This window comes from Callionymus lyra, chromosome 12 (genome assembly GCF_982586985.1).
Source record: "Callionymus lyra chromosome 12, fCalLyr1.hap1.1, whole genome shotgun sequence".
Lineage (NCBI taxonomy): Eukaryota > Metazoa > Chordata > Actinopteri > Syngnathiformes > Callionymidae > Callionymus > Callionymus lyra.
Window position 1 is genome coordinate 5,307,118 of NC_141829.1, and position 25,959 is coordinate 5,333,076.

At 41.0% G+C, this 25,959-nt stretch overlaps 1 protein-coding gene across 3 annotated transcripts in view; it reads left to right on the forward strand.

Moving 5' to 3' along the window:
- Nucleotides 1-25,130, forward strand: part of map3k13 (mitogen-activated protein kinase kinase kinase 13) — a 47,226-nt gene extending 22,096 nt beyond the window's left edge. For all 3 annotated transcript variants that reach the window (XM_087803704.1, XM_087803706.1, XM_087803705.1), the window contains exons 2-12: nucleotides 7,909-8,563; nucleotides 12,305-12,488; nucleotides 12,554-12,745; nucleotides 14,443-14,760; nucleotides 14,834-14,942; nucleotides 16,315-16,541; nucleotides 17,619-17,762; nucleotides 19,253-19,973; nucleotides 20,032-20,099; nucleotides 22,393-22,684; nucleotides 22,761-25,130. In XM_087803704.1, coding sequence (XP_087659830.1) covers nucleotides 7,963-8,563; nucleotides 12,305-12,488; nucleotides 12,554-12,745; nucleotides 14,443-14,760; nucleotides 14,834-14,942; nucleotides 16,315-16,541; nucleotides 17,619-17,762; nucleotides 19,253-19,973; nucleotides 20,032-20,099; nucleotides 22,393-22,684; nucleotides 22,761-22,862 — 2,958 coding nt within the window. In that variant the 5' untranslated portion in view covers nucleotides 7,909-7,962 and the 3' untranslated portion in view covers nucleotides 22,863-25,130. The remainder of the gene's footprint in view (nucleotides 1-7,908; nucleotides 8,564-12,304; nucleotides 12,489-12,553; nucleotides 12,746-14,442; nucleotides 14,761-14,833; nucleotides 14,943-16,314; nucleotides 16,542-17,618; nucleotides 17,763-19,252; nucleotides 19,974-20,031; nucleotides 20,100-22,392; nucleotides 22,685-22,760) is intronic.
- Nucleotides 25,131-25,959: the final 829 nt, after the last annotated feature.

Sequence of the window (25,959 nt, forward strand, 5' to 3'; positions counted from 1 at the left end):
AGTATTTTAAATGAAATGCTGGAGTCACAGGAAGACACTTAAAGAGAAAGAAAATAAAGTTTATTTAGTTATATTTATATTTATTCATCTTAACACTACATCACTATTATATATTTTTAAAAATCTAACGTTACAGGAAGCAACTTAAATTAGAACGATTTATATTTATTATTAAATATTTTATTTATTATAGTTCGATTTAAATCTACACAGACGATATCTACAAAAATTAAAAAGTTGAAAAGTATTACAAAGTAATAGCGTAAGACGCTTAAAGAGAAAAAAAAAAGTATATTTAGTTGTATTTTATTATTTATTCATCACTAAAACACGATAATATCTTTAAAAAGCAGAATCTTTTTAAAAAAATCTAACGTTACAGGAAGAAACTTAAATAAGAACGATTTATTTTTATTATTAAATATTTTGTTTATTATATTTAAATCGACACCAACACAATCTTTAAAAAAAAAGTTGAAAAGTATTTCAAATGAAATGCTGGTGACACGGGATGAGAGAAATACATATAATTAAATTATAACTTTATTAACAATAGTTAAATCAACACCAACAGTATCTTTTACAATTAAAAAAATAAAATTAAAAATAATATTTAAAATCAAATAAATGCTGCTGTTACAGGAAACTATTTACGTTAGAAAAAGAAAATCATTATTATTTTTACTAACTTAAAAAGTTGAAGTATTTTAAATGAGGGTGGTGACACAGGAAGTTAAAGCAGTACGAAAAAATGTATTTTCAATTAACTTTATTAACACTAGTTGAAGCAACACCAACAGCATCTTTTAAAATTAAATTAAAAACATAAAGTTAAATACATTTTATTATCTTCCATTAAAAAAAGAAAAACATCTGTAAAGTAAACTTTTACTATTTACTTTTGATCTTGTCGTTTGTGACTCCTGTCAATCATCTCCTGAAGGTCAGGACGGATGAGTCGTCGTCACGGCAACACGTCGACCATGAGGATCTTAAATTGGCTCTTTGTTGTGAGTGCAGCTGTCGCGGAGCGAGTGTCTCCCCTCGTCCCCAGCAGGTCGTCATTAGGACGACCTGCTGGGGACGAGGGGAGACACAGATGCTGCTGCAGGGACTTCCTGTCCGTGGCTCCTTTGATGCTTCCACCGCTTTGATGGTTTTGTTCCTGCTTTGAGGCTTCGAAACCACCTGGAAATGTGTGATAAGACTATTGATGGTTGGATTCAAATCAATCTAACATTTGAGAAAATAGGAAATGTTTTCACTAAAGCATTTCAAGTACTGTGAAGTATTAGATAGAAGCGCAGGTAGGGGCGACCTCTAGGTGTGTCCGCCTGACGCACCTCAGACGGCGCCCATGGGGTAGTTGCAGGATCATCGTTGATGTTTCGCTCCATTAATCCCGGAACATCTCACGGTGGTGGAGCCACGGCAGGGATGCCCTGCGACCACCCCTAGGATCCTTACCGCCCCCCCCGGAGACCACCACTAGGATCCTTACCGCCCCCTGAGACCACCCCTAGAATCCTTACCGCCCCCTGAGACCACACCTAGGATCCTTACGGCCCCCTGAGACCACCCCTAGGATCCTTACCGCCCCCTGAGACCGCCCCTAGGATCCTTGCTTTACCCACGACATGTCCTTTCTTCTCAGCCAAAGGCAGAAGTTGGCTCTTTCCGCCTCCTCTGCCAAGTCCTTGGATGCCTTCTTCAGCTTTAGCCCACTCCTACGTTCCTCAGAAAACGCTGGATGGATGTTCCGACAAAGCCCCTGCAGCCAACCCTTAAAGGAGAGCTAACGGTCACCCACCCCGCCTCTCGATGCTCAGCTGCCAGCTCGGTGTATCTTCATCTTCCTTTCGAACGCTGCCTCCAATCCTCTCTTCCAAGGGACCGTGAGCTCTGCCAGGATCACCGTTTTGGTCGAGGGGGACCACAGGATAATGTCTGGTCTCAGAGAGGTCATGGTCCACTCTTAAGTTCCAGTCGCGTCCAGGTCCAGGTGTTGACAAGGATCTTCTCTCCCTCTGGGTGATGTTCTGAGCTTCTGCCCCTTGTGCAGCAAAATAGATATGCTTCCGCGATGTTACAGGGTCTTTTGCTGCTTCCAGCCGTCGCGCCTCGAGGACTTCTGCCAACTTCCGTAGGACCTGGTCGTGCAGCCACCTATACCGACCCTGAGCCAGGGACGTTTTGCAACTGGGCAGGATGTGCTGTAGACTTGGGTTTGGGGCGTACCACAGGTTCAGATTGCTGGGGCTGGGGAGGGTGTCATAGGTGACCCGGATGGGAAAACTAGACCTTACTCTGAGGCGAGCGCTCTGACCTTTTACTGCTTCTCCTCAGTCCTTACCACCTCCTCAATCTCCAGGTCCTTCCTCTCCTTGTTTGTGGCCTTTGCCCTAAACTTGGGGGGCTTTTCCCCACCCACAGCCCGGCTCTCCCTGACCTTTCCTGACTGCCAACGATCTCCCTGTGCCTCAGTGTGCAGATGGCCTGGTCAACTGCCTCATCAGCCTTCCACTTGCCTCCTGTTCGCACCGGAGTCTTGGTGTTCCTTACAATCGGGTCAGTTGAGACCCTCAGCTCTAGCACGAGCCTCGCCTTCTCCTGTTTGTAACCCAGGTTGATGGACTTCAGTGGCAGCTGGACTGTGTTATTCCCAAGAAGGCCTATGTTGGAGAGGCTCCGTGGTAAGCCAAGCCACTTGAGTATAGAATGTTTGGCCTTGGTCGCCATCTTCAGTACAGTGGATGTAGTATTGTCACACGGCTTCAGGGGCCACATCAGGCGCTGGTAGAGGTTGAACTGATGGCACCAGACCTTAAGTTTCCCCAGGAAGGTGGCTCTTGTCAACCCTCTCTGGGACATCAACTAGATGTTGCATGATGGGGGCAGGCGTGGACGTCAGATCGGATGTAGACCATCTTCCCAGACGAGATGTTGTCATTCCGAGCTTCCCTTCCAGATTGAGAGACTGCGAGACCTTGTTGGTTTTAATTCTCATTCTGAGCCCATATGAGGAGTTCTTCAGAACCTCTTGAGGAGCCTGGCAGTACACGGCGCTGTTTGGAGAAGGCTTGTTACATCCATGTGACTCCTTAATGCTGGTCACTGTTGGCCTGTCTGGGATGTCACTCCTCGCACTAACACCGATCAAAACTACCTCACAGGCTGCCGTAGAGAGGATGGTAGAGACGGCTTCTTTTTCTTTTTCTTCATGCTCTTCTTTTTCTTTTCTTCTTATCCTTGTTCTTGTTCTTCTCCTTATTTTTCTCTTCTTCTTCTTTATATCCTTTTTCTTTCTTCTTCTTCATCTCCTTCTTCTTTAGCTTCTTCTTTTTCTTCTTTATCTACTTCTTTTTATTTTTCTTCTAATTTTTCTTTTTTTCTTCTTCTTTATCTCCCTTTTCTCCTTCTTCTTCATCTCCTTCTTTTGCTTCTTCTTTTTATTTTTCTTCTCCTTTTTCTTTTTTTTCTAATTTTTCTTTTTTCTTCTTCTTGTTCTTCATTTTCTTCTTCACCTTCTTTTCTTTTAATTTTATTCTTTCTTTTTCTACTTTTTCTTTCTCTTCTTCTTCTCACCAGTTTTATCGGCCAGTTTTCCTCTCTTAGTTCAATCTGACAGGATTAAAGGATCAACCTCTGATTATTTCCTGTGATTTCTCTCTTTGAACGAGTGATGGATCGACTGGATCACGTTTGTCTGAGGAGAGAAAGAGTCTGTTTCCTGTTTCCTGTCTGTTTTCTCCGGCGTCCACTTTGTCTGCGTTCATTTCCTGCCGTAAATGTATCATCGATCATCGTTGGGTTGAGACGATCAGTGTCGTCAGAAACATTCTTGATGTTGAAACCGTTTCTTTTTTTTTAAAGGTTGAATTATCTCTAAATACATTTTTAGTTTTAAATTCTAGTTCCAATAATTCAAGAAAACATTTTTTAAATTCAATTGTTTTTCACTCGTATCAATTCAATATAAAAGTGTTCATTGTGAGCTTCTACGTCGTCACATGATCGTCCGCGCGTCGCGAGATTGGCTGAAGGTTCAATCGAGTAGCTCTGTTGGTTTAGTGTCTGGTGACACTAATATACTAATATAACATGTTTTTTATTGAATTTAGAACGTTTATTTTAATATAACTAATACATATTTTATTTTGAATTATTCCAATAGTTAACTTAGTTATTTTAAAAAATATATATTTAAAAAAAAAATCCTCATTATTTATTTAAAATGATTGAATTCAAATATTTGTAGTCTTATTTTTTAAAGAAATGCCCATCATCCAGTTAGCATGTGGCTTCCTGTTAGCACGTGGCTTCCTGTAAGCATTTGGCTTCCTGTTAGCATTTGGCTTCCTGTTAGCATATGGCTTCTTGTTAGCATTACGCTTCCTGTTAGCATTTCGCTTCCTGTGAGCATGTGGCTTCCTGTTAGCATGTGGTTTCCTGTTAGCATGTGGTTTCCTGTTAGCAATTGGCTTCCTGTTAGCATGTAAAAATTATTGAATTCAAATATATTTAATACAGAAATAATTCAATATTTAAAAGATAATAATTAAATGTAAGAATAAAAACACGTTAATAAATATAATGAATGTAAACACTCAATATTCCGATGACACTGATATACTCGGATCAATTGACAGGTTTGACGAGGAAGATCTTTGAAATGGTTTCCGTCCTTCGACGCGACGGTTTCTTGATCCGAAAACACGTGTCGCGTCACATCCTCGACGCTCCCGCACCAGAGCCGGTGCCGGGACTGGTGAGGGTGGAATTACAGCGTCTGAGGCTCGACTGTCTGCGGACGGGAAGGATTTATTGGACACCTGAGAGAGAGTTCTCTCCTTCCTCTGCACTCTCAGCACCAGAGACCGTCCTGCATTATTGATGCTGCAGCGCTCGGGTTACACACACACACACACACACACACACACACACACACACACACACACACACACACACCAACATGGAAACCATCGGAGCATCTTTCCTGTAGAATCTCCGACGTCTCGGGTTCACGTCTCAGGAAGGCGTCGGATGATTGACAGGTGCATCTATAGCCACGTCAAGTCGTAACAACGACGCTGAAGAGTCGGTTGTTTACCACGTGTTTGGAGATAAATGAGAGTCTGTAGAGTCTGTAGTTCACTTCCTAACCTCGTGGCTCCGTCTCCTCCCTCCGGACTTTGTTCTTTCTCGCCGTGTTGGTCCGTTTATTCCTTTTATTGACATCATCGAGTCCAGTGTTTATGGAGCGTTTCACAAAATGATGAATCATAATTATTATTTGATGAGTCGTTGGCTTTTACAGATGCATTGTGGGAGAAGAAATAGCAGGAAGAAAAATCTTTTTACATTTTTTTTATTGAAAGTAAAAAAAAAAGGTTTGAAAAAACAATAGTTGAATATAAATAACGAAGCCACATGCTAACATGAAGACACACGCTAACACGAAGCCACATGCTAACCACGAAGACACACGATAACATGAAGACACACGCTAACACGAAGCCACATGCTAACCACGAAGACACACGCTAACACGAAGACACACGATAACATGAAGACACACGCTAACACGAAGCCACATGCTAACACGAAGCCACATGCCAACCCGAAGCCACACGCTAACACGAAGCCACACGCTAACACGAAGACACATGCTAATACGAAGCCACACGCTAACACGTAGCCACACGCTAACACGAAGCCACACGCTTACACGAAGCCACATGCTAACATGACGACACATGCTAACACAAAGTAACATGCTAACACAAAGCCACATGCTAACACGAAGCCACATGCTAACGTGAAGCCACATGCTAACAGGAAGCCACATGCTAACACAAAGCCACATGCTAACAGGAAGCCACATGCTAACAGGAAGCCAAAAGCTAACACAAAGCCATATGCTAACACGAAGCCACCCGCAAACACGAAGCAACATGCTGAAATGAAGCTACATGCTAACATGAAGCTACATGCTAACAGAAAAGATTAAACAAGCTGACATTTTTATTAATATTTCACCACAGAATTAAATCGTTTCAGTCTTAATTTTGATTAAATATACTATTATTACCTGATTAAAAAAAATGTATTTGTTAAACTTTCACTATCCCAGTTGATTCGGGCGAGAGGCAGGGGACACCCTGGACAGGACGCCAGTCTGTCTCAGGACACACAAAGGCAGACAACCATTCACACACACACTCATACGGACAATTTCCCCCAAAGTTCTCAATCAACCTCTGTATGTTTCTGGACTGTGGGAGGAAACCGGAGTTCCCGGAGTAAACCCACGCGACCCAAACGGTGTCTCTTGATTCTTGAACAGTTTCTCTGTATCAGTTCTGATCCATTTTTTTTTTAAATTCAAAGCTGTCGTCGTCAAACGTCCCGGAACATTGTTGACCATCATCGTCTCAGTGCAGCAGCGACGTTCAGCTCTGTGTCGTCCAGATGCTGATCTCTCTGCAGCGACATCTGGACTTTAATCCCCACAAAACCATTCCTGTCGCTCCAGAGCTTCTTCTTCCCAGAATAGCTTCGCTCGAGTCTCTCGCTGATTCAAATCCTGTCGCTCGCCATGTTTGCACACGTCCCTCAAAGTAGCTTCAAATATTGTTGTTTTCCTTTCTGGTTGTTGATTTATTTACAGTTTTTTTTTCCATCCTGTTTTTAACTTTTTATCTGTTGCAAGGTTGACCATTATATTTATTTAAATATTGCTTACATTTATTATATAATATATATAATTTTTTCTTGTGTTTATTATCGTAATTGTTTACAATTTAGCTTAATTACTTGAATTATATGAATAAATATATATATGTGTGTATATATATGTTTATATAGAAATATATATATATATATCACTTGAATAGTCATGATCTAAACGTTTTTTCAATGTTGTTTGTTGTTTTCCAAACAAATGTTAACATATTATCAGAGACAAGGTTTTTTTTGTAATTGATTTTCATGTATTCAATCATGTATTTTGTCAAAAATGTATTTTATAATAATCTAGTCAGTATCTTTACTTTGTTGATCTGTAGATTTAAAAATATTTTAGTCTTCTTTTATAAACACATGCCCATCATGGCTTCCTGTTAGCATTTGGCTTCTTGTTAGCATGTGGCTTCTTGTTAACATTTGGCTTCTTGTTAAAATGTGGCTTCCTGTTAGCTTGTGGCTTCCTGTTAGCATGTGGCTTCTTCTTAACATTTGGCTTCCTGTTAGCATGTGGCTTCTTCTTAACATTTGGCTTCTTGTTAGCATGTCGCTTCTTGTTTGTATGTCGCTTCCTGTTAGAACGTGGCCTCCTGTTAGTATTTTTCTTCCTGCTAGGATGTGGCTTCCTGTAAGCACATGATTTCCTGTTAGCATTTGGCTTCCTGTTAGCATGTCGCTTCCTGTTAGCATTTGGCTTCCTGTTAGCCCTTGGCCTCCTGTTAGCATTTTGCTTCCTGTTAGCACGTGGTTTCCTATTAGCATTTGGCTTCCTGTTAGCATATGGCTTATTGTTAGCATGTCGCTTCCTGTTAGCACATGGCCTCCTGTTAGCATTTCGCTTCCTGTGAACATGTGGATTCCTGTTGGCATGTGGCTGCCTGTTAGCACGTGGTTTCCTGTTAGCATTTGGCTTACTGTTAGCATGCGGCTTCCTGTTAGCACATGGCTTCCTGTTAGCACGTGGCTTCCTGTTAGCATGTAACTTTTTTTACGTTCATATAAATGTCGGGGTGTCACTCCAAAATATTCATGCACAGAAACATCATGGGGTCAGAGGCAGAGACACAGCAGATCAACTGCTGTGTGTTGTTGGATTGTGGGAGGAAACCAGAGTGACTCTGTTGACCTTCTGAGCTGACCTTCTTCTTCTTCTTCTCTCTCCAGGTCACCATCATTAACGTGTGAAGGAGTCGTTCGCTCGCCGACGTCCCGGGGCCGATGCATGACACGATGGGCAGCTCCCCCGAGGTGCTCTCCTGGACTTCCTGCCCGAGTCTCCTGGTGGGCAAACTGAAGGAGGAGCTCAAGCTCTCAGTGGTCGGGGATGCCATGAAGAAGTCCAGCGCCCCCAACTCTCAGCCCCAGCCCCCTCTGACGCCGCCCCAGATCATCACCGACCTGGCTCCGCCCACTCACCTGGCCGTCCCTCAGCCGGGTCCCGACGAAGACCCCGCGCTGGAGGGCTTGAGTCCCGCCAACCCGGCGCTGAGCGTGGACTCCACTCGGAGCGAGGGGGGTCACTTCGACAACAGCGTGCTGCAGCTGCAGGACCAGGACCAGGAGGAGGCCGTGTCGCCGGCGTCCTGCGAGCGCGCCGGCAGCGGCGCCGAGGATCCGACCGAGGACGGGAACTGTCCCATCCACCACAACTGTGACGGGAAACATGTTCACCAGCACCACCCCGACGACATCAAGCTGCACTTTCACAGAGCCGGACCCAACTCTGGAGGCTTCCTGGAGGGTCTGTTCGGATGTTTGCGTCCAGTCTGGAACATCATCGGGAAAACCTACTCCACGGAATACAAGCTGCAGCAGCAGGGTGAGTCATGAGCGTCAAGAACCTGTTGATACCTGTCACAATACAAGGTCAACCATATATACTGTATAGTGATAGTGTAGTAACAATTTTATATGTGTAGTATTGTCCAGTACTTGACTCTGGTGTTGTGATAGTGTAGTAACAAGTATATATGTGTAGTATTGTCCAGTACTTGACTCTGGTGTTGTGATAGTGTAGTAACAAGTATATATGTGTAGTATTGTCCAGTACTTGACTCTGGTGTTGTGATTGTGTAGTAACAAGTATATATGTGTAGTATTGTCGAGTACTTGACTCTGGTGTTGTGATAGTGTAGTAACAAGTATATATGTGTAGTATTGTCCAGTACTTGACTCTGGTGTTGTGATAGTGTAGTAACAAGTATATGTGTAGTATTGTCCAGTACTTGACTCTGGTGTTGTGATAGTGTAGTAACAAGTATATATGTGTAGTATTGTCCAGTACTTGACTCTGGTGTTGTGATAGTGTAGTAACAAGTATATATGTGTAGTATTGTCCAGTACTTGACTCTGGTGTTGTGATAGTGTAGTTAAAAGTATATATGTGTAGTATTGTCCAGTACTTGACTCTGGTGTTGTGATAGTGTAGTAACAAGTATATATGTGTAGTATTGTCCAGTACTTGACTCTGGTGTTGTGATAGTGTAGTAACAAGTATATATGTGTAGTATTGTCCAGTACTTGACTCTGGTGTTGTGATAGTGTAGTTAAAAGTATATATGTGCAGTATTGTCCAGTACTTGACTCTGGTGTTGTGATAGTGTAGTTAAAAGTATATATGTGTAGTATTGTCGAGTACTTGACTCTGGTGTTGTGATAGTGTAGTAACAAGTATATATGTGTAGTATTGTCCAGTACTTGACTCTGGTGTTGTGATAGTGTAGTAACAAGTATATATGTGTAGTATTGTCGAGTACTTGACTCTGGTGTTGTGATAGTGTAGTAACAAGTATATATGTGTAGTATTGTCCAGTACTTGACTCTGGTGTTGTGATAGTGTAGTAACAAGTATATGTGTAGTATTGTCCAGTACTTGACTCTGGTGTTGTGATAGTGTAGTAACAAGTATATATGTGTAGTATTGTCCAGTACTTGACTCTGGTGTTGTGATAGTGTAGTAACAAGTATATATGTGTAGTATTGTCGAGTACTTGACTCTGGTGTTGTGATAGTGTAGTAACAAGTATATATGTGTAGTATTGTCCAGTACTTGACTCTGGTGTTGTGATAGTGTAGTAACAAGTATATGTGTAGTATTGTCCAGTACTTGACTCTGGTGTTGTGATAGTGTAGTAACAAGTATATATGTGTAGTATTGTCCAGTACTTGACTCTGGTGTTGTGATAGTGTAGTAACAAGTATATATGTGTAGTATTGTCCAGTACTTGACTCTGGTGTTGTGATAGTGTAGTTAAAAGTATATATGTGTAGTATTGTCCAGTACTTGACTCTGGTGTTGTGATAGTGTAGTTAAAAGTATATATGTGTAGTATTGTCCAGTACTTGACTCTGGTGTTGTGATATTGTAGTAACAAGTATATATGTGTAGTATTGTCCAGTACTTGACTCTGGTGTTGTGATAGTGTAGTAACAAGTATATATGTGTAGTATTGTCCAGTACTTGACTCTGGTGTTGTGATAGTGTAGTTAAAAGTATATATGTGTAGTATTGTCCAGTACTTGACTCTGGTGTTGTGATAGTGTAGTTAAAAGTATATATGTGTAGTATTGTCCAGTACTTGACTCTGGTGTTGTGATAGTGTAGTAACAAGTATATATGTGTAGTATTGTCCAGTACTTGACTCTGGTGTTGTGATAGTGTAGTAACAAGTATATATGTGTAGTATTGTCCAGTACTTGACTCTGGTGTTGTGACAGTGTAATAACAAGTATATATGTGTAGTACTGTCGAGTACTTGACTCTGGTGTTGTGATAGTGTAGTAACAAGGATATATGTGTAGTATTGTCCAGTACTTGACTCTGGTGTTGTGATAGTGTAGTAACAAGTATATATGTGTAGTATTGTCCAGTACTTGACTCTGGTGTTGTGATAGTGTAGTAATAAGTATATATGTGTAGTATTGTCCAGTACTTGACTCTGGTGTTGTGATAGTGTAGTAACAAGGATATATGTGTAGTATTGTCCAGTACTTGACTCTGGTGTTGTGATAGTGTAGTAACAAGTATATATGTGTAGTATTGTCCAGTACTTGACTCTGGTGTTGTGATAGTGTAGTAACAAGTATATATGTGTAGTATTGTCCAGTACTTGACTCTGGTGTTGTGATAGTGTAGTAACAAGTATATATGTGTAGTATTGTCCAGTACTTGACTCTGGTGTTGTGATAGTGTAGTTAAAAGTATATATGTGTAGTATTGTCCAGTACTTGACTCTGGTGTTGTGATAGTGTAGTTAAAAGTATATATGTGTAGTATTGTCCAGTACTTGACTCTGGTGTTGTGATAGTGTAGTAACAAGTATATATGTGTAGTATTGTCCAGTACTTGACTCTGGTGTTGTGATAGTGTAGTAACAAGTATATATGTGTAGTATTGTCCAGTACTTGACTCTGGTGTTGTGACAGTGTAATAACAAGTATATATGTGTAGTACTGTCGAGTACTTGACTCTGGTGTTGTGATAGTGTAGTAACAAGGATATATGTGTAGTATTGTCCAGTACTTGACTCTGCTGTTGTGATAGTGTAGTAATAAGTATATATGTGTAGTATTGTCCAGTACTTGACTCTGGTGTTGTGATAGTGTAGTAACAAGTATATATGTGTAGTATTGTCCAGTACTTGACTCTGGTGTTGTGATAGTGTAGTAATAAGTATATATGTGTAGTATTGTCCAGTACTTGACTCTGGTGTTGTGATAGTGTAGTAACAAGGATATATGTGTAGTATTGTCCAGTACTTGACTCTGGTGTTGTAATAGTGTAGTAACAAGTATATATGTGTAGTATTGTCCAGTACTTGACTCTGGTGTTGTAGTATTTACAGACCACATGACTCTTGACGAAGTCGTAACTGCTTTCATTTGTTTTCAGACCAATAAATGTCTAAACATCAGCTTTAAAAGCTGCTGGAGTCACTGTATCCTCTCGTCCTCAGTCAGCAACCAGGATCTCGCGATGTTTCATTTTTCCTTTTGTAAGTGGAGGACGTAGTGAATGCTTCCGTCTAGAGGCCGGAAATGTAATTTGTAGTTTCATTTTTTAATTTTGGTTTTTTCGTTCTTGTGTCGACACGCAAGTCGTGGGCTCTTGATCTCTGGAGTGAACTTGAGCATAAATCGTCTCTTCGTCCCTGACCAGGACGGTCCAGAAGTGACCCCCCCGTTAATGTATTCTAGTTCTATTAAGTTGAAATATGTTTATTGTCAAGTTTATTTTCTGACCTTCCTCTTTAGTGACGACAGAACCGATCAGTACCGACGTCAAGAATCTTGTGTTGCGAGTGTTCTAACAAGTCACTTCTGAGATTAACTGTTTCTAAATAGCCCCGAAAAGTCCACGAAAAGTCTTGAACAAATGAAACTTTGCGGCTGAAATCTAAACCCGGTTTAATTGAACCTCCGATCTTAGTGAATGAACCACAATCCTGGGTCCGGCCTCAAGGCCAGACTGCACAGTTCGAACACAACGTTTGCTTCCGTCCGCGCCGCTAACACGCGTTAGCGATGCCAACGTTAACACAAATAAATGTTTTGATGGCAGACATGTGGGAGGTTCCGTTCGAGGAGATCTCGGAGCTGCAGTGGCTCGGCAGCGGCGCTCAAGGAGCCGTGTTCCTGGGTAAGTTCCGCTCGGAGGAGGTGGCCATCAAGAAGGTGCGCGAGCAGAAGGAGACGGACATCAAGCACCTGCGGAAGCTCAAGCACCCCAACATCATCAGCTTCAAGTGAGTGCGACCATCGTTTGCTCTGGTCTGGTTCGGAGTCACCTGACCCGTCTGTCCTTCGACAGGGGCGTCTGCACTCAGGCGCCGTGCTACTGCATCATCATGGAGTACTGCGCTCAAGGGCAGCTGTACGAGGTGCTGCGGGCGGGTAGGAAGGTGAGCCCCCGCCTGTTGGTCGACTGGGCCTCGGGCATCGCCAGCGGAATGAACTACCTCCACCTCCACAAGATCATCCACCGAGACCTCAAGTCCCCGAAGTGAGTCTGAGAAAGGTTACGAAGATTCTCGCGAGCGATGGTTCCGACGTCCTCCTGGCGTCGACGCTTTTCCGACGAATCCGTTTATTCCCGAGTCGTCCTTTTTTTTTTTTCCTCCGGACCGCAGCGACTCGCGCCGACCTCGTCTCGCGCCGAACGCTGAGTCGGAAAAAGAGCTTCTCGCTGATGAGACGATTCACGAGCTGATGTTAGATTTTCTCTGAGCGCGACACAAGATCATTAACACAAGATGATGATGTAAGAGTTTTACATCTGTGCGGTAGAGATTCATTTTGTACAGATTTGGTGGATAATTGGAAAAAAGAATCTAGAAATGTTGTTTTTTTGCTTATTTCAATTGTTCAAAGGAATCATATACTATTTTACATTTCAAACAAAATTGACCTCAAGACCTTATTATTATGATTTCAAATTGTATTTATAGAAAATCTGGGGAAAAAAACACTTTATTTTAGTTATAAAATGGTAAATATGTGGATAAACCAATATTAACACTAAAATATAAAAGCTCGGTATTTAATTCTAAAAAATATGAACGAAAAACAATAGTATTTTATAACTGAGCACAAAAAAAAAGTTTTTTTCATCCAGATTTTTAATAAATACAATTTTGAAACCCTGAGGGCTTGAGGTAAAATATAAAGTAAATGATTCATTTGAAAAAATAAGCACAAAACAAGTATTTCATTCATTTATTTTTTTCTCATTTATTAATTTTTAGAATTAACACTGAAATTTGTTAATTTTAAACACATTTTATTTACTGTTGAAAAGGATAATCTATAATACTTCATTATCTTTATTATTTTATTGATGAACCAATCATTGTTATTTTTTTCGCTCTGATATTTGTATTTTTAGTTCTTATTTATTAATATTTTTTCATACATGTGATTTACATTGAAAATCTTTGAAATAAATGTAGTACTTTTTTTAAAATTATTTTATATATTAACAAAATAAAGATAAATCATCTTGTTGCTCTATTTCTCACTTATATCTCAATAACTATATTTCTTTTATGCTTACGTCCCAAATATTTACATTGGTTTCTTATTTATTTACATTTATTTATTTGTAGATTATTCTTTTTTCCCACAAATTCTGTTTATATAGAAAATATTTTAACAATTCGAAATGTTTACATTTTTCTATGCATAAAGAAACATACATTCATCTTGTTGCTTTACGTCTAATATCTCTATAACTTTAATATGGTTTCATGAGATTTTTTAAATTTGTATTCATATTTATTCAAGATAATTATTATTATTTTAACTAGTTGCTCTATTTTTTTTTGAATTTATCTCTAATGTCTTAATAACTCGATGGCTTTTTAATTGTATCGGTCATCACTTAAATCATCGTTAAAACTTCATCTTCATTCGCTGTTAAAAGAAAGTTGCGTTGACGTTGAATTGTTTTGGCGTTAAATGGCGCCCCCTACAGACGGATGATAGTAAAGCACCTCAGATATCGATTTAAGCCGCGATTCCGATTTTCTAAATATTTGAAGTGAACAAGTATCTGTTTCCTAGCTCGAGTCTATAAATATATTGAATAAATGCCTAAAATCGATGGAACAAATATTCGAGTCGTCATGTGATGATGTCACCAAAGTTCTCATTGGCTGACGCTGATGACGCTGATGGTTAAAATCCGCGGTGTGTCCTCAGCGTGTTGGTGACGCAGCACGACAGCATCAAGATCTCCGACTTCGGGACGTCCAAGGAGCTGAGCGACAAGAGCACCAAGATGTCGTTCGCGGGCACGGTGGCGTGGATGGCGCCCGAGGTCATCAGGAACGAGCCGGTGTCGGAGAAGGTGGACATCTGGTCGTTCGGCGTGGTGCTGTGGGAGCTCCTGACCGGAGAGATCCCCTACAAGGACGTGGACTCGTCCGCCATCATCTGGGGCGTGGGCAGCAACAGCCTCCACCTGCCCGTCCCGTCCACCTGCCCGGACGGCTTCAAGATCCTCATGAAGCAGACCTGGTGAGATCCGGGAAATAAACGGCCTCGGGGGTCGTGGCGTCCAAAATGCGCTGACCTCCTCTGTGACCTCCAGGCAGGGCAAGCCCCGGAACCGACCGTCCTTCCGTCAGATCCTGCTGCACCTGGACATCGCCTCGGCCGACGTGCTGGGAGCTCCTCAGGAGACCTACTTCAAGTCTCAGGTCCGGTTCCTCCAACAAGTTCCTCCGTCGGGTTCCTGACGTGTGTAAATACTACAACACCAGAGTCAAGTACTGGACAATACTACACATATATACTTGTTACTACACTATCACAACACCAGAGTCAAGTACTGGACAATACTACACATATATACTTGTTACTACACTATCAAGACACCAGAGTCAAGTACTGGACAATACTACACATATATACTTTTTTATTACACTATCACAACACCAGAGTCAAGTACTGGACAATACTGCACATATATACTTGTTACTATACTATCACAACACCAGAGTCAAGTACTCAACAATACTACACATATATACGTGTTACTACACTATCACAACACCAGAGTCAAGTACTGGACAATACTACACATATATCCTTGTTACTACACTATTACAACATCAGAGTCAAGTACTGGACAATACTACACATATATACTTGTTACTATACTATCACAAAACCAGAGTCAAGTACTGGAAAATACTACACATATATGCTTGTTACTACACTATTACAACACCAGAGTGAAGTACTGGACAATACTACACATATATCCTTGTTACTACACTATTACAACACCAGAGTCAAGTACTGGACAATACTACACATATATACTTGTTACTACACTATCACAACACCAGAGTCAAGTACTGGACAATACTACACATATATCCTTGTTACTACACTATTACAACACCAGAGTCAAGTACTGGACAATACTACACATATATCCTTGTTACTACACTATTACAACACCAGAGTCAAGTACTGGACAATACTCCACATATATACCTGTTACTACACTATCACAACACCAGAGTCAAGTACTGGACAATACTACACATATATACTTGTTACTACACTATCACAACACCAGAGTCAAGTACTGGACAATACTACACGTATATCCTTGTTACTACACTATTACAACACCAGAGTCAAGTACTGGACAATACTACACATATATCCTTGTTACTACACTATCACAACACCAGAGTCAAGTACTGGACAATACTACACATATATCCTTGTTACTACACTATCACAACACCAGAGTCAAGTACTGGACAATACTACACGTATATCCTTGTTACTACACTATTACAACACCAGAGTCAAGTACTGGACAATACTACACATATATCCTTGTTACTACACTATCACAACACCAGAGTCAAGTACTGGACAATACTACACGTATATCCTTGTTACTACACTATTACAACACCAGAGTCAAGTACTGGACAATACTCCACATATATACCTGTTACTACACTATCACAACACCAGAGTAAAGTACTGGACAATACTCCACATATATACTTGTTACTACACTATCACATGTGTGTGTGTGTGCAGGCGGAGTGGAGGGAGGAGGTGAAGAAGCACTTTGAGAAGATCAAGAGTGAAGGCACTTGTATCCACCGGCTGGACGAGGAGCTGATCCGGCGCCGGCGCGACGAGCTCAGACACGCCCTGGACATCCGGGAGCATTACGAGAGGAAGCTGGAACGAGCCAACAACCTGTACATGGAGCTGAGCGCCATCATGCTGCAGCTGGAGGTCCGAGAGAAGGAGCTCATGAAGTAAGTCTCTGGGTCCTGGAAGAATATCACGAGATTTAGTGAATGTTGAAACAATATTGAAACTTTACATTTTTTATTTTTTTTTTAGCGTTTTTTTTTACTAATTAAATACAATTAATCATAATTAATTAATTAATTAATTTATAGGTTGGATTTAATCGTTTTTTATTGATGTGTGTTGTTTTTTACATTGAACTGTTTGTTTAAATAATTTAATTCAACTTTTTAATCACTCTTTAAAAAATGTATTTAAAATATTTTTTGAATTGATTTTTTTTTTTAACATAAACAATGTTTTTTTTATTCCAATAATTCAAAAGAAAATATGTTTTTAATTTCTCAAATATTGTCTTAGTTAAACCGAATAGTGTCTCGTGAACTTTATTATGATGAGACACTTTAAATAAAATTTAATTGATTTAATTCAATATATTTTTATGATAAGTAGACTTTTAAAGTCAACATAAAAATGTTAACAATATTAAACCAACATTTTTACATGTAATTACAAGATTACAAATTAAAAATAATATTAATAATTAATTAATTATTATATATAATTAATAATATTATTCCAGTAATTCAAAAGTACATTTTTAAACACTAGAATAAATATTTCATTTTTTAAATATTGATTGAATTTTATGCCACTATTATACAACACTTTTAATATATTTAAAAGTCTGTATACCAGAGTAGATTTAAAACATTTTTATTTTAAAGTAAAAATAATTAATAAAAATCAACAAATCCAACATTTAATATTGAAATATTTAAATGTAAATATTTATTAAAAAATTCAATTAAAAAACATAAATTCCAACATTTGATTTATTAAAATCGTTCAATATTCGCTCATTCACTTCCATAGTTGTGACCAGTGTTTATTTGGGATCTGAACTCATGGCTTCTGGGTCATTTGTGGGTGCTGTTCTTCGACCCACCACTAGGCGTCCTTGACAGAAAACATTAGAAAACTATTTTCAATATGGTCAACAAGTCAAAAGTAGATCATACTCACCTGTCCCACACCTGTCAGAAGCTCCTCCCACAAAGTAACAGATGCTTGTGTGGCAGGAGGGAGCAGGCGGTGGAGAAGAAGTATCCCGGCACCTACAAACGTCACCTGGTCCGACCCATCGTCAGGTCCAACGCCGTGGAGAAGCTCATCAAGAAGAAAGGAAGCATTTCCCATAAAGCAGGAATCAATCCCAACAGAAGGTTTGAATCTTCCGTCACAACAACAGACACTAGTGATCACGACCACCTAGGGCTGCACGATATATCTGCGATAAATTATATATTTTTTATTGATCAATCAATCAGTCAAATCAAGCATTTCTTAAATGTGCACTTCGACCAATCAGTGTCACGTTCTGTGAAGTTGTCAGTTTGTACTTCTATGTCTCGTTGTTGTTTACGTCTCCGTCTCTCTGTGAACTGTGCGGCTCAGCTCGCTAGGTTCGGTTGCTATGGCGACACGTCAGTATATATACACGGAAGTAATACTAACTTATGATCTAGTCAAACACTAGTGATCCAGTCACTCGTCTCTTTCAACCTCCTTTGTTAAAGCAACATATTGTAAGAACTTTTCATCTCGTCTCAGTTGTTTTCTTAGAAGATCGTGAACTTCCCAACAAACCTGTCCGTCTTCACCGTATGCTAATGAGCTAAGTTGTTAGCGTCATTTATAAAGTGTAATGTGTGCGTCTTCACCGTATGCTAACGAGCTAAGTTGTTAGCGTCATTTATAAAGTGTAATGTGTGCGTCTTCACCGTATGCTAACGAGCTAAGTTGTTAGCGTCATTTATAAAGTGTAATGTGTGCGTCTTCACCGTATGCTAACGAGCTAAGTTGTTAGCGTCATTTATAAAGTGTAATGTGTGCGTCTTCACCGTATGCTAACGAGCTAAGTTGTTAGCGTCATTTATAAAGTGTTATGTGTGCATCTTCACCGTATGCTAACGAGCTAAGTTGTTAGCGTCATTTATAAAGTGTTATGTGTGCGTGTACAAGGAGGTGGATTGATTTGGTGATATCGCGCCGGCGGCTCCTCTCTGATGTCGCTCATTTTCACGGGAAACAGATGCAAGTCCCGCGAGACTGAGCGTTATAAGTGAAGTATTTCTACGATCTTGTCGGCACCCATGCGCGGAAATAAACGAAAGGGAAATATCGCATCGTTTTCCTTATTTAATCCCCAGGACAGTACTTGCACCTGCACACGGCTACATTTTCAAGTGAAGGAAAAAAATATCGCATTAATATCGATATCGCAATCAAGACACCAATATCGAATATCGCACATATTTCCAATATCGTTCAGCCCTTCACCCACCCTAGTTAACGTGCCAACAAAATGGTGAACTCAATCTTTTTTTTAGCTTGTCTACACATTTGTTAGCTTTTGTTAGCTTGTGTTAGCATTTGTTTGCTTGAATTAGCTCATGTTGACATTCTTTAGCTTTTTTTTTTTTAGCTTGTCTACGCATGTGTTAGCTTATGTTAGCTTGTATTAGCTTGTCTTGGCGTCTGTTTGCATATGTTAACTTCTATTAGCATTAGTTATCTTTTGTTAGCATGTGGTAGATTGGGTTAGCATTTGTTTGCTTGTGTTAGCTTGTGTTGGCATGCTTTAGCTTTTTTTTTTAGCTTGTCTACGCATGTGTGAAGACGCTTCAGTAATTTTTCTCGGCATCTCTTCCAGGCCAGACCTGCTTCGTTCCGAGGGTATTCCCAGTCTGGACCCGCTGCCGTCCCCCTCCCCGCTGTCCGGCAGCCCCAAAGTCTCCACCCCACCCGGTAAATCCCGCTACAGGAGCAAGCCACGCCACCGGCGGGCCAACAGCAAGGGGAGCCACAACGAGTTCATGGGGGTCCTCAAGCCGTCCTGCGGGGCCCACGAGGACACCCAGTCCCTCCAGGAGCAGACCCTCAACAGCCTTCACGGCCACCACCTGCACCACCTGCTGCCCCGGCGCCCGTCCGGCGACGGACCCTCGCTGCCGCTGAAGGGGCGCGAGGAGGCCGTGGTCAACTGTGCCAACAACCTGCGCTACTTCGGTCCCGCCGCCCCCCTGCGCAGCCCTCAGACGGACCACCTGCAGCGCCGCGTGTCCGGGTCCGGCCCCGACCTCATCTCCAGCACCGTGACCGGGGCGGGTGCCGGATCCCTGTGCGCCTCCTGTCAGGCCCACCCCTTCCCCGGGTGTCAGCGCTGTCAGGAAACCCCTCAGGAGCCCCCCAACCCCTACACCCTGCCTCACCCCCTGGAGGGGGAGACCCGGTTCTCGTCGGGAGCTCGCGGGAAAGACTTCGGCTCCGACGGCAAGACCGCCGAGCAGCCCGGGACCCGAGACAAAGAGTCAGACCGGAAGACGACCCCACTCCCCACGGCTCTGCCCCGCAGCCTCAGACCGCTGAGGAAGGTGAGTCGACTCACGGTTCCGTTTGAGTCATGGATCTGACTCGTCTGTCCGTAAACAGGGAGACGAGTCATCCGAGGAGGAAGAAGGTGAGGTGGACAGTGAGGTGGAGTTTCCACGGAGACAGAGGTGAGTCCGAACCTCAAGTCTACGCCTTTGAAAGTTTTGAAAATCAACTCATTGTTTCTCCAAGATGAAAAAAATCCATAAACAGAATTGAAAACTTTTGTCTCCAGTTTTATTGCCTGGGGTTTTTTTGTGGCGGAATTAAAGAAAAAAAAAAGATCAATAAACTACAATAAATTAAATAAAAATAAGAGACATGACTATTTCAACTTTAATGTCTATATATTGATACAGTGGTATGAAAAAGTTTGGGCACCCCTGTACATTTTCTTGATTTTCCTTTATAAATCATTGGTTGTTTGGATAAAAAAATCCAGTTAAATATTTCTTATAGGAGACAAACACAGTGATATTTGAGAAGGGAAATAAAGTTTATATGATTTACAGAGAGTCTGCAAGAATTATTTAAACAAAATTAGGCATGTGCATAAATTTAGGCATCACAAAAGAAAAATTACTCAATATTTTGTGCATCCTCCTTCTTCAGAAAAAACAGCCTCTAAACGCTTCCTATAGCTTTCAATTAGAGTCTGCACTGGCAGCAAGTTCTTTTCTGGGAATGCTGTGTTCTTTTCCACCATGCATAGTGCCCCTGGTTATGCCCAAATAACTCTATTTTAGTTTCATCAGTCCACAGCACCTTATTCCAAAATGAAGCTGGCTTCCCAAATGTTCTTTAGCAAACCTCAAGCGACCCTGTTTGTGATGTGTGCAGAGAAAAGGCTTTTTCCGCATTACTCTTCCATAAAGCATCTCCTAGTGTAAAGTGAATAGTTGAACGATGCACAGTGACACCATCTGCAGCAAGTTGATGTTGCAGGTCTTTGGAGCTGGTCTGTGGGTCGACTGTGACTGTTCTCACCATCCTCTGTTTATCTGAGATGTTCCTTGGTCTGCCACTCCGGGCCTTAACTAGAACTGTGCCTGTGGTCTTTCATTTCCTCACAATGTTCCTCACAGTTGAAACTGACTGCTTAAATCTCTGAGATAGCTTCTCATGATTAGACTCACCTGTGTATGGAGGTCAAGGGTCACTGAGGTCCTCCTTAAATACCCTTTCTCATGATTAGACTCACCTGTGTATGGAGGTCAAGGGTCACTGAGGTCCTCCTTAAATACCCTTTCTCATGATTAGACTCACCTGTGTATGGAGGTCAAGGGTCACTGAGGTCCTCCTTAAATACCCTTTCTCATGATTAGACTCACCTGTGTATGGAGGTCAAGGGTCACTGGTTACCAAACCAATTTTGAGTTTCCAATAATTAGTGCTAAAGGTATTAAAATCAATACGATATAAGGGTGCCTAAATTTATGCACATGCCTCATTTTGTTTAAATAATTCTTGCACACTTTCTGTAAATCATATAAACTTTATTTCCTTTACTTCTCAAATATCACTGTGTTTGTCTCCTATAAGAAATATTTAACTGGATTTTTTTTATCCAAACAACCAATGATTTATAAAGGAAAATCATGAAAATGAACAAGGGTGGCCAAACTTTTTCATACTACTGTATGTGCAACATGTTAAGCAACAAGGAATAAAGACAATCAATGAAGATAATTAAATTATCTAGACTCGTAAATAGTTCAAAACCAAAAGAAAAAAGATATTTTCGTAACATTAGTCTTTAAAAATAGTTAAATATTTTATATTTATTGCATATTTACAGAATTCAGATTTTAATGTTAAACCATAAACAGTGATTCATCAGTATTTAAGTTTTTGCATTTGTTAGCTTGTGTGAACTTAGCTTAGCTTGTGTTAAAATGTGTTAGCATGTGTTAGCTTTTTTTTATAATGCGTTAGCAAGTGTTAGCTTTTTTAAGCAACTGTTTTCCTGTGTTAAGTTGTGTTAGCTATCATTTGAATGTGTTAGCTTGCGTTAGCCAGTGTTAGCGTCTGTAAGCAAGTGTTAGCTTGTGTTAGCTATCATTTGAATGTGTTAGCTTGCGTTAGCATGTGTTAGCTTGCGTTAGCATGTGTTAGCTTTTTTTATAATGCGTTAGCAAGTGTTAGCTTTTTTAAGCAACTGTTTGCCTGTGTTAAGTTGTGTTAGCTATCATTTGAATGTGTTAGCTTGCGTTAGCCAGTGTTAGCGTCTGTAAGCAAGTGTTAGCTTGTGTTAGCTCGCGTTAGCATGTGTCAGCTTGTTTTATCATGTGTTAGCAAGTCTTAGTTTTGTAAGCAAGTGTTAGCTTGTGTTCGTTTTTTTTAGATTGTCTCAGCATCTTAGCTTGTGTTAGCATACTTTAGCTCGTGCTAGCTCACTCGCGTCGGCCTCCTCTCCTGCAGACCTCACCGCTGCATGAGCAGCTTCCAGTCGTACTCCACCTTCAGCTCGGAGAACCTGTCGGTGTCGGACGGCGAGGAGGGCAACACCAGCGACCACTCCCACAGCGGACCCCTGGAGCGTCTGAGCGCCAGCCAGGAGGAGCACCTGGACGAGCTGCTGTCGCACACGCCCGACATCCCCATCGACATCTCCACGCAGTCGGACGGCCTGTCCGACAAGGAGTGCGCGGTCCGCCGGGTGAAGACCCAGATCTCGCTGGGCAAGCTGTGCTCGGACGAACACAGCTACGAGGTCAGGCCTCGGAACGTCGAGTCGTTCCCCGTACGGAGAGTTTAACGTTGGATCGTCTGCTCCTCTATTTTCCCAGAATCCCCTTCAGTTCGGAGACTCCGACGGCGACTCGTCCGAGGCGGAGTGCTCGGACGCGACCGTCAGGAACAAGAAAGTCGGGGCCCCCTCCTCCTGGTGACTCCGCCCCCTCTCAGAAGACTCAGCAATAAGGCTCGTCCCAGCAACGTCTCCCAGAACCTCCTCGTCCGCCCGCCTCCCCCGAAGCTCCGCCCCCTCCTCCCTCGGCAGGACCACGACTTAAAGAATCCTTTATTTCTTCGAGTGGTGAAGGACATTCAAAGAAGCTGCTTCTCTAACCTCAGGAGACTCAAGAGTATCAGGTTTTCGTTTGCGATCAAAAAACTTTTTCTTTCTTCCTCGTCTTCATCCTGTCGAAGAGGCAACAGGAAGCACATGAAGGCGGCACCAGCACGAGCAGACGACCTCTGAAGCGGCTCGGCTCGGGTCGGTCCGGTCGTCGAAGAAACTGTTCCTTCGTTCAATCACACGGATGAAGAAGGGATGAACCTGCAGACTCTCATCTCAGGAGGAAGTGATGACCTCGAAGCTTCTGCTGCTGTCGATCTGGTCCCGGGTCGTCCCCGGAGGTCCAGGCGTGACGTAGGGTTCAGAGCGTCTAGCTGGCTAGACTTGAAACTAGGGCTGCAAGAAAAGAAATACATTTAAATATCGCAATATTTTTTCCACGTCACTGAATCGATTTCTTTCAAGAAAAATATATATTTTATATATTTTTTTCCTTTCAAATCATGTCCAAGTTATTTTACGGTGTGTATTTCAATAGTGTTTTAAAAATGAACGTGCAAATATTCACGCCGTTTGTTCATTGTTGTGTTGCAGTTAAACGTCCGGTCGCTAGATGGCAGCGGTCGCTACGGCCTCCGCAGCCTGAGTAAGAATGAGATCCCGGCGATGACTGAGGACGAGAGGATACAGTGACTCCAGCAGCTTTTAAAAGCTGATGTTTGGACTTATTTTGGTTTGAAAACGAATAAAAGTAGTTACAACTGAGGACGAGAGGATACAGTGATGACTGAGGACGAGAGGATACAGTGATGACTGAGGACGAGAGGATACAGTGACTCCAGCAGCTTTTAAAGACGACGTTTGGACATATTTTGGTTTGAAAACAAATGAAAGCAGATACAACTTCGTCAAGTGTCATGTGGTTTGTAAATTCTGCCAATGACTGAGGACAAGAGGATACAGTGAGTCCAGCAGCTTTTAAAAGCTGACATTTGGACATATTTTGGTTTGAAAACAAATGAAAGCAGTTTTGACTTCGTCAAGAGTCATGTGGTCTGTAAATACTACAACACTAGAGTCAAGTACTGGACAATACTGCACATATATACTTGTTACTACACTATCACAACACTAGAGTCAAGTACTGGACAATACTACACATATATACTTGTTACTACACTATCACAGCACCAGAGTCAAGTACTGGACAATACTACAAATATATCTTTGTTACTACACTATCACAACACCAGAGTCAAGTACTGGACAATATTTCATCGTTACTACACCATCAGTATATATTATTATGTATCTTTGACCCTGTATCGTGATACTAGTGGTATCAACAGATTCTTTAAAAAATACACAACCTCTACTTAAAACATTCCACAGTTTTACTTTTGTGTCCGAAAAAGTATTTGCAAACTTCATCATAGAACAGACTAAAAACCAAGAGTGACGTGAAAGATCCAAACTTCAGTCGTACGAAGAGTTTCATCAAAAGGTAAAACTTTAAGCGTCGACTGTTGCGGTGCATTTTGGGAAAAGATATGAATTGATTGAAGCCGTTGGTGCCGCGACCGGTTTATTTCCATCCTCGTGTTGCTGGAGTGAAGAATCTAAACGAGTGTAAGCCAGTGTTAGTTGTGTATAAACGACCTCTGTGAAAACAAGCGCTGCCTTCGACGCTCACGATCCTCTCGCTCGTCCTCCGATCCGTGAAGTTTTCGATGGTTTCTTTGTAGCTGGTCTACGCCCTCACGTCAATGTATCGTCGTTCAGGACGTTCGTTTCAGTTCCGGCAGCTTCTCCGGCGTCAAGTATTATTCGAAGGAAGCACAAGAGGACAGTATTTTTGTGAAGATGACTCTGCGGGGAAACCGTTCGTCGGGAAGATTAAATGGACACGCCCCTGATTTTAGACCCCGGGACACTTCACGACTGCGTGAAACTGTGTCGACATCCTTTTCGTCTTCGGTTGTCTTTTTTTTTTTTTTCGTTCTCGCTCTGGTTTCCCCGACTGTTCCTCTCCCGTCCAATGATCAAGTTTCCTGCATTTTCCAGTGTACAATCGGCTTCTGGGAGAAGAAAAATCCAAGCAAAGCAAGTGCATGGAATAAATGGAATAAATGCTGACGTACTGAACCCAAACTCTGTCTTTTGTCAAATATTCAACTTCCAGCCACGAATGACGAGAAGCAAGGTCTCAGAGTTAAGGTTCCACATAGTTCTTACTCTTTGTGTTAAAGAATTCTTAGTGCCGAGGTTATTTTAAATAACCTAGCTCAGCGTTAATGACCAGTAAATGACAATGAATGGTGAACTTCAATACAATTAAACAATTGTTTTGCTTCAAACACAAATATATATATATTTTTTTATTTTGTTATTTTATAAAGCATTGAATAATTTTTTTTGAATAATTGATATACTTTTTTCATATATTGAAATTATTTTTATTTATTTATAATGTAACACTTTGGTATTCTAAAATAGAAAATAAGAATACATATATATATATATATTTTTATTTATAAATATGTTCTAAATTCATAATACATTTTTTACATTAATATTCAATTTTTTAAAGAAATAAACAAATTCAACATTTCAATATGCGAATGTTTGAATTAAATTAAAATGAAAAACGATCTCAATCTAATTCAATATTACTATATTATAGAATTAATTTATTGTATTAAATCATCCAGAAAACATGTTAAAAACAACATTATACTAATGGAAGTACATCAGTGCCATCATATTTAAATATTTTTCAATATTAGTTACATATTAATTTCAATTATTTTTAATTCGATTTGTAGCCATTTAAATTCAATATTATAAAAAATAAAAAAACGAGTACCGAGTTACTGGATCATACGATCTGGTGACGTCATCACTGCTGCATCACTTTAGATACTTTCATGACAAAGAATCAACTTTGTTTTAACGTCTGGAGTTGAAAC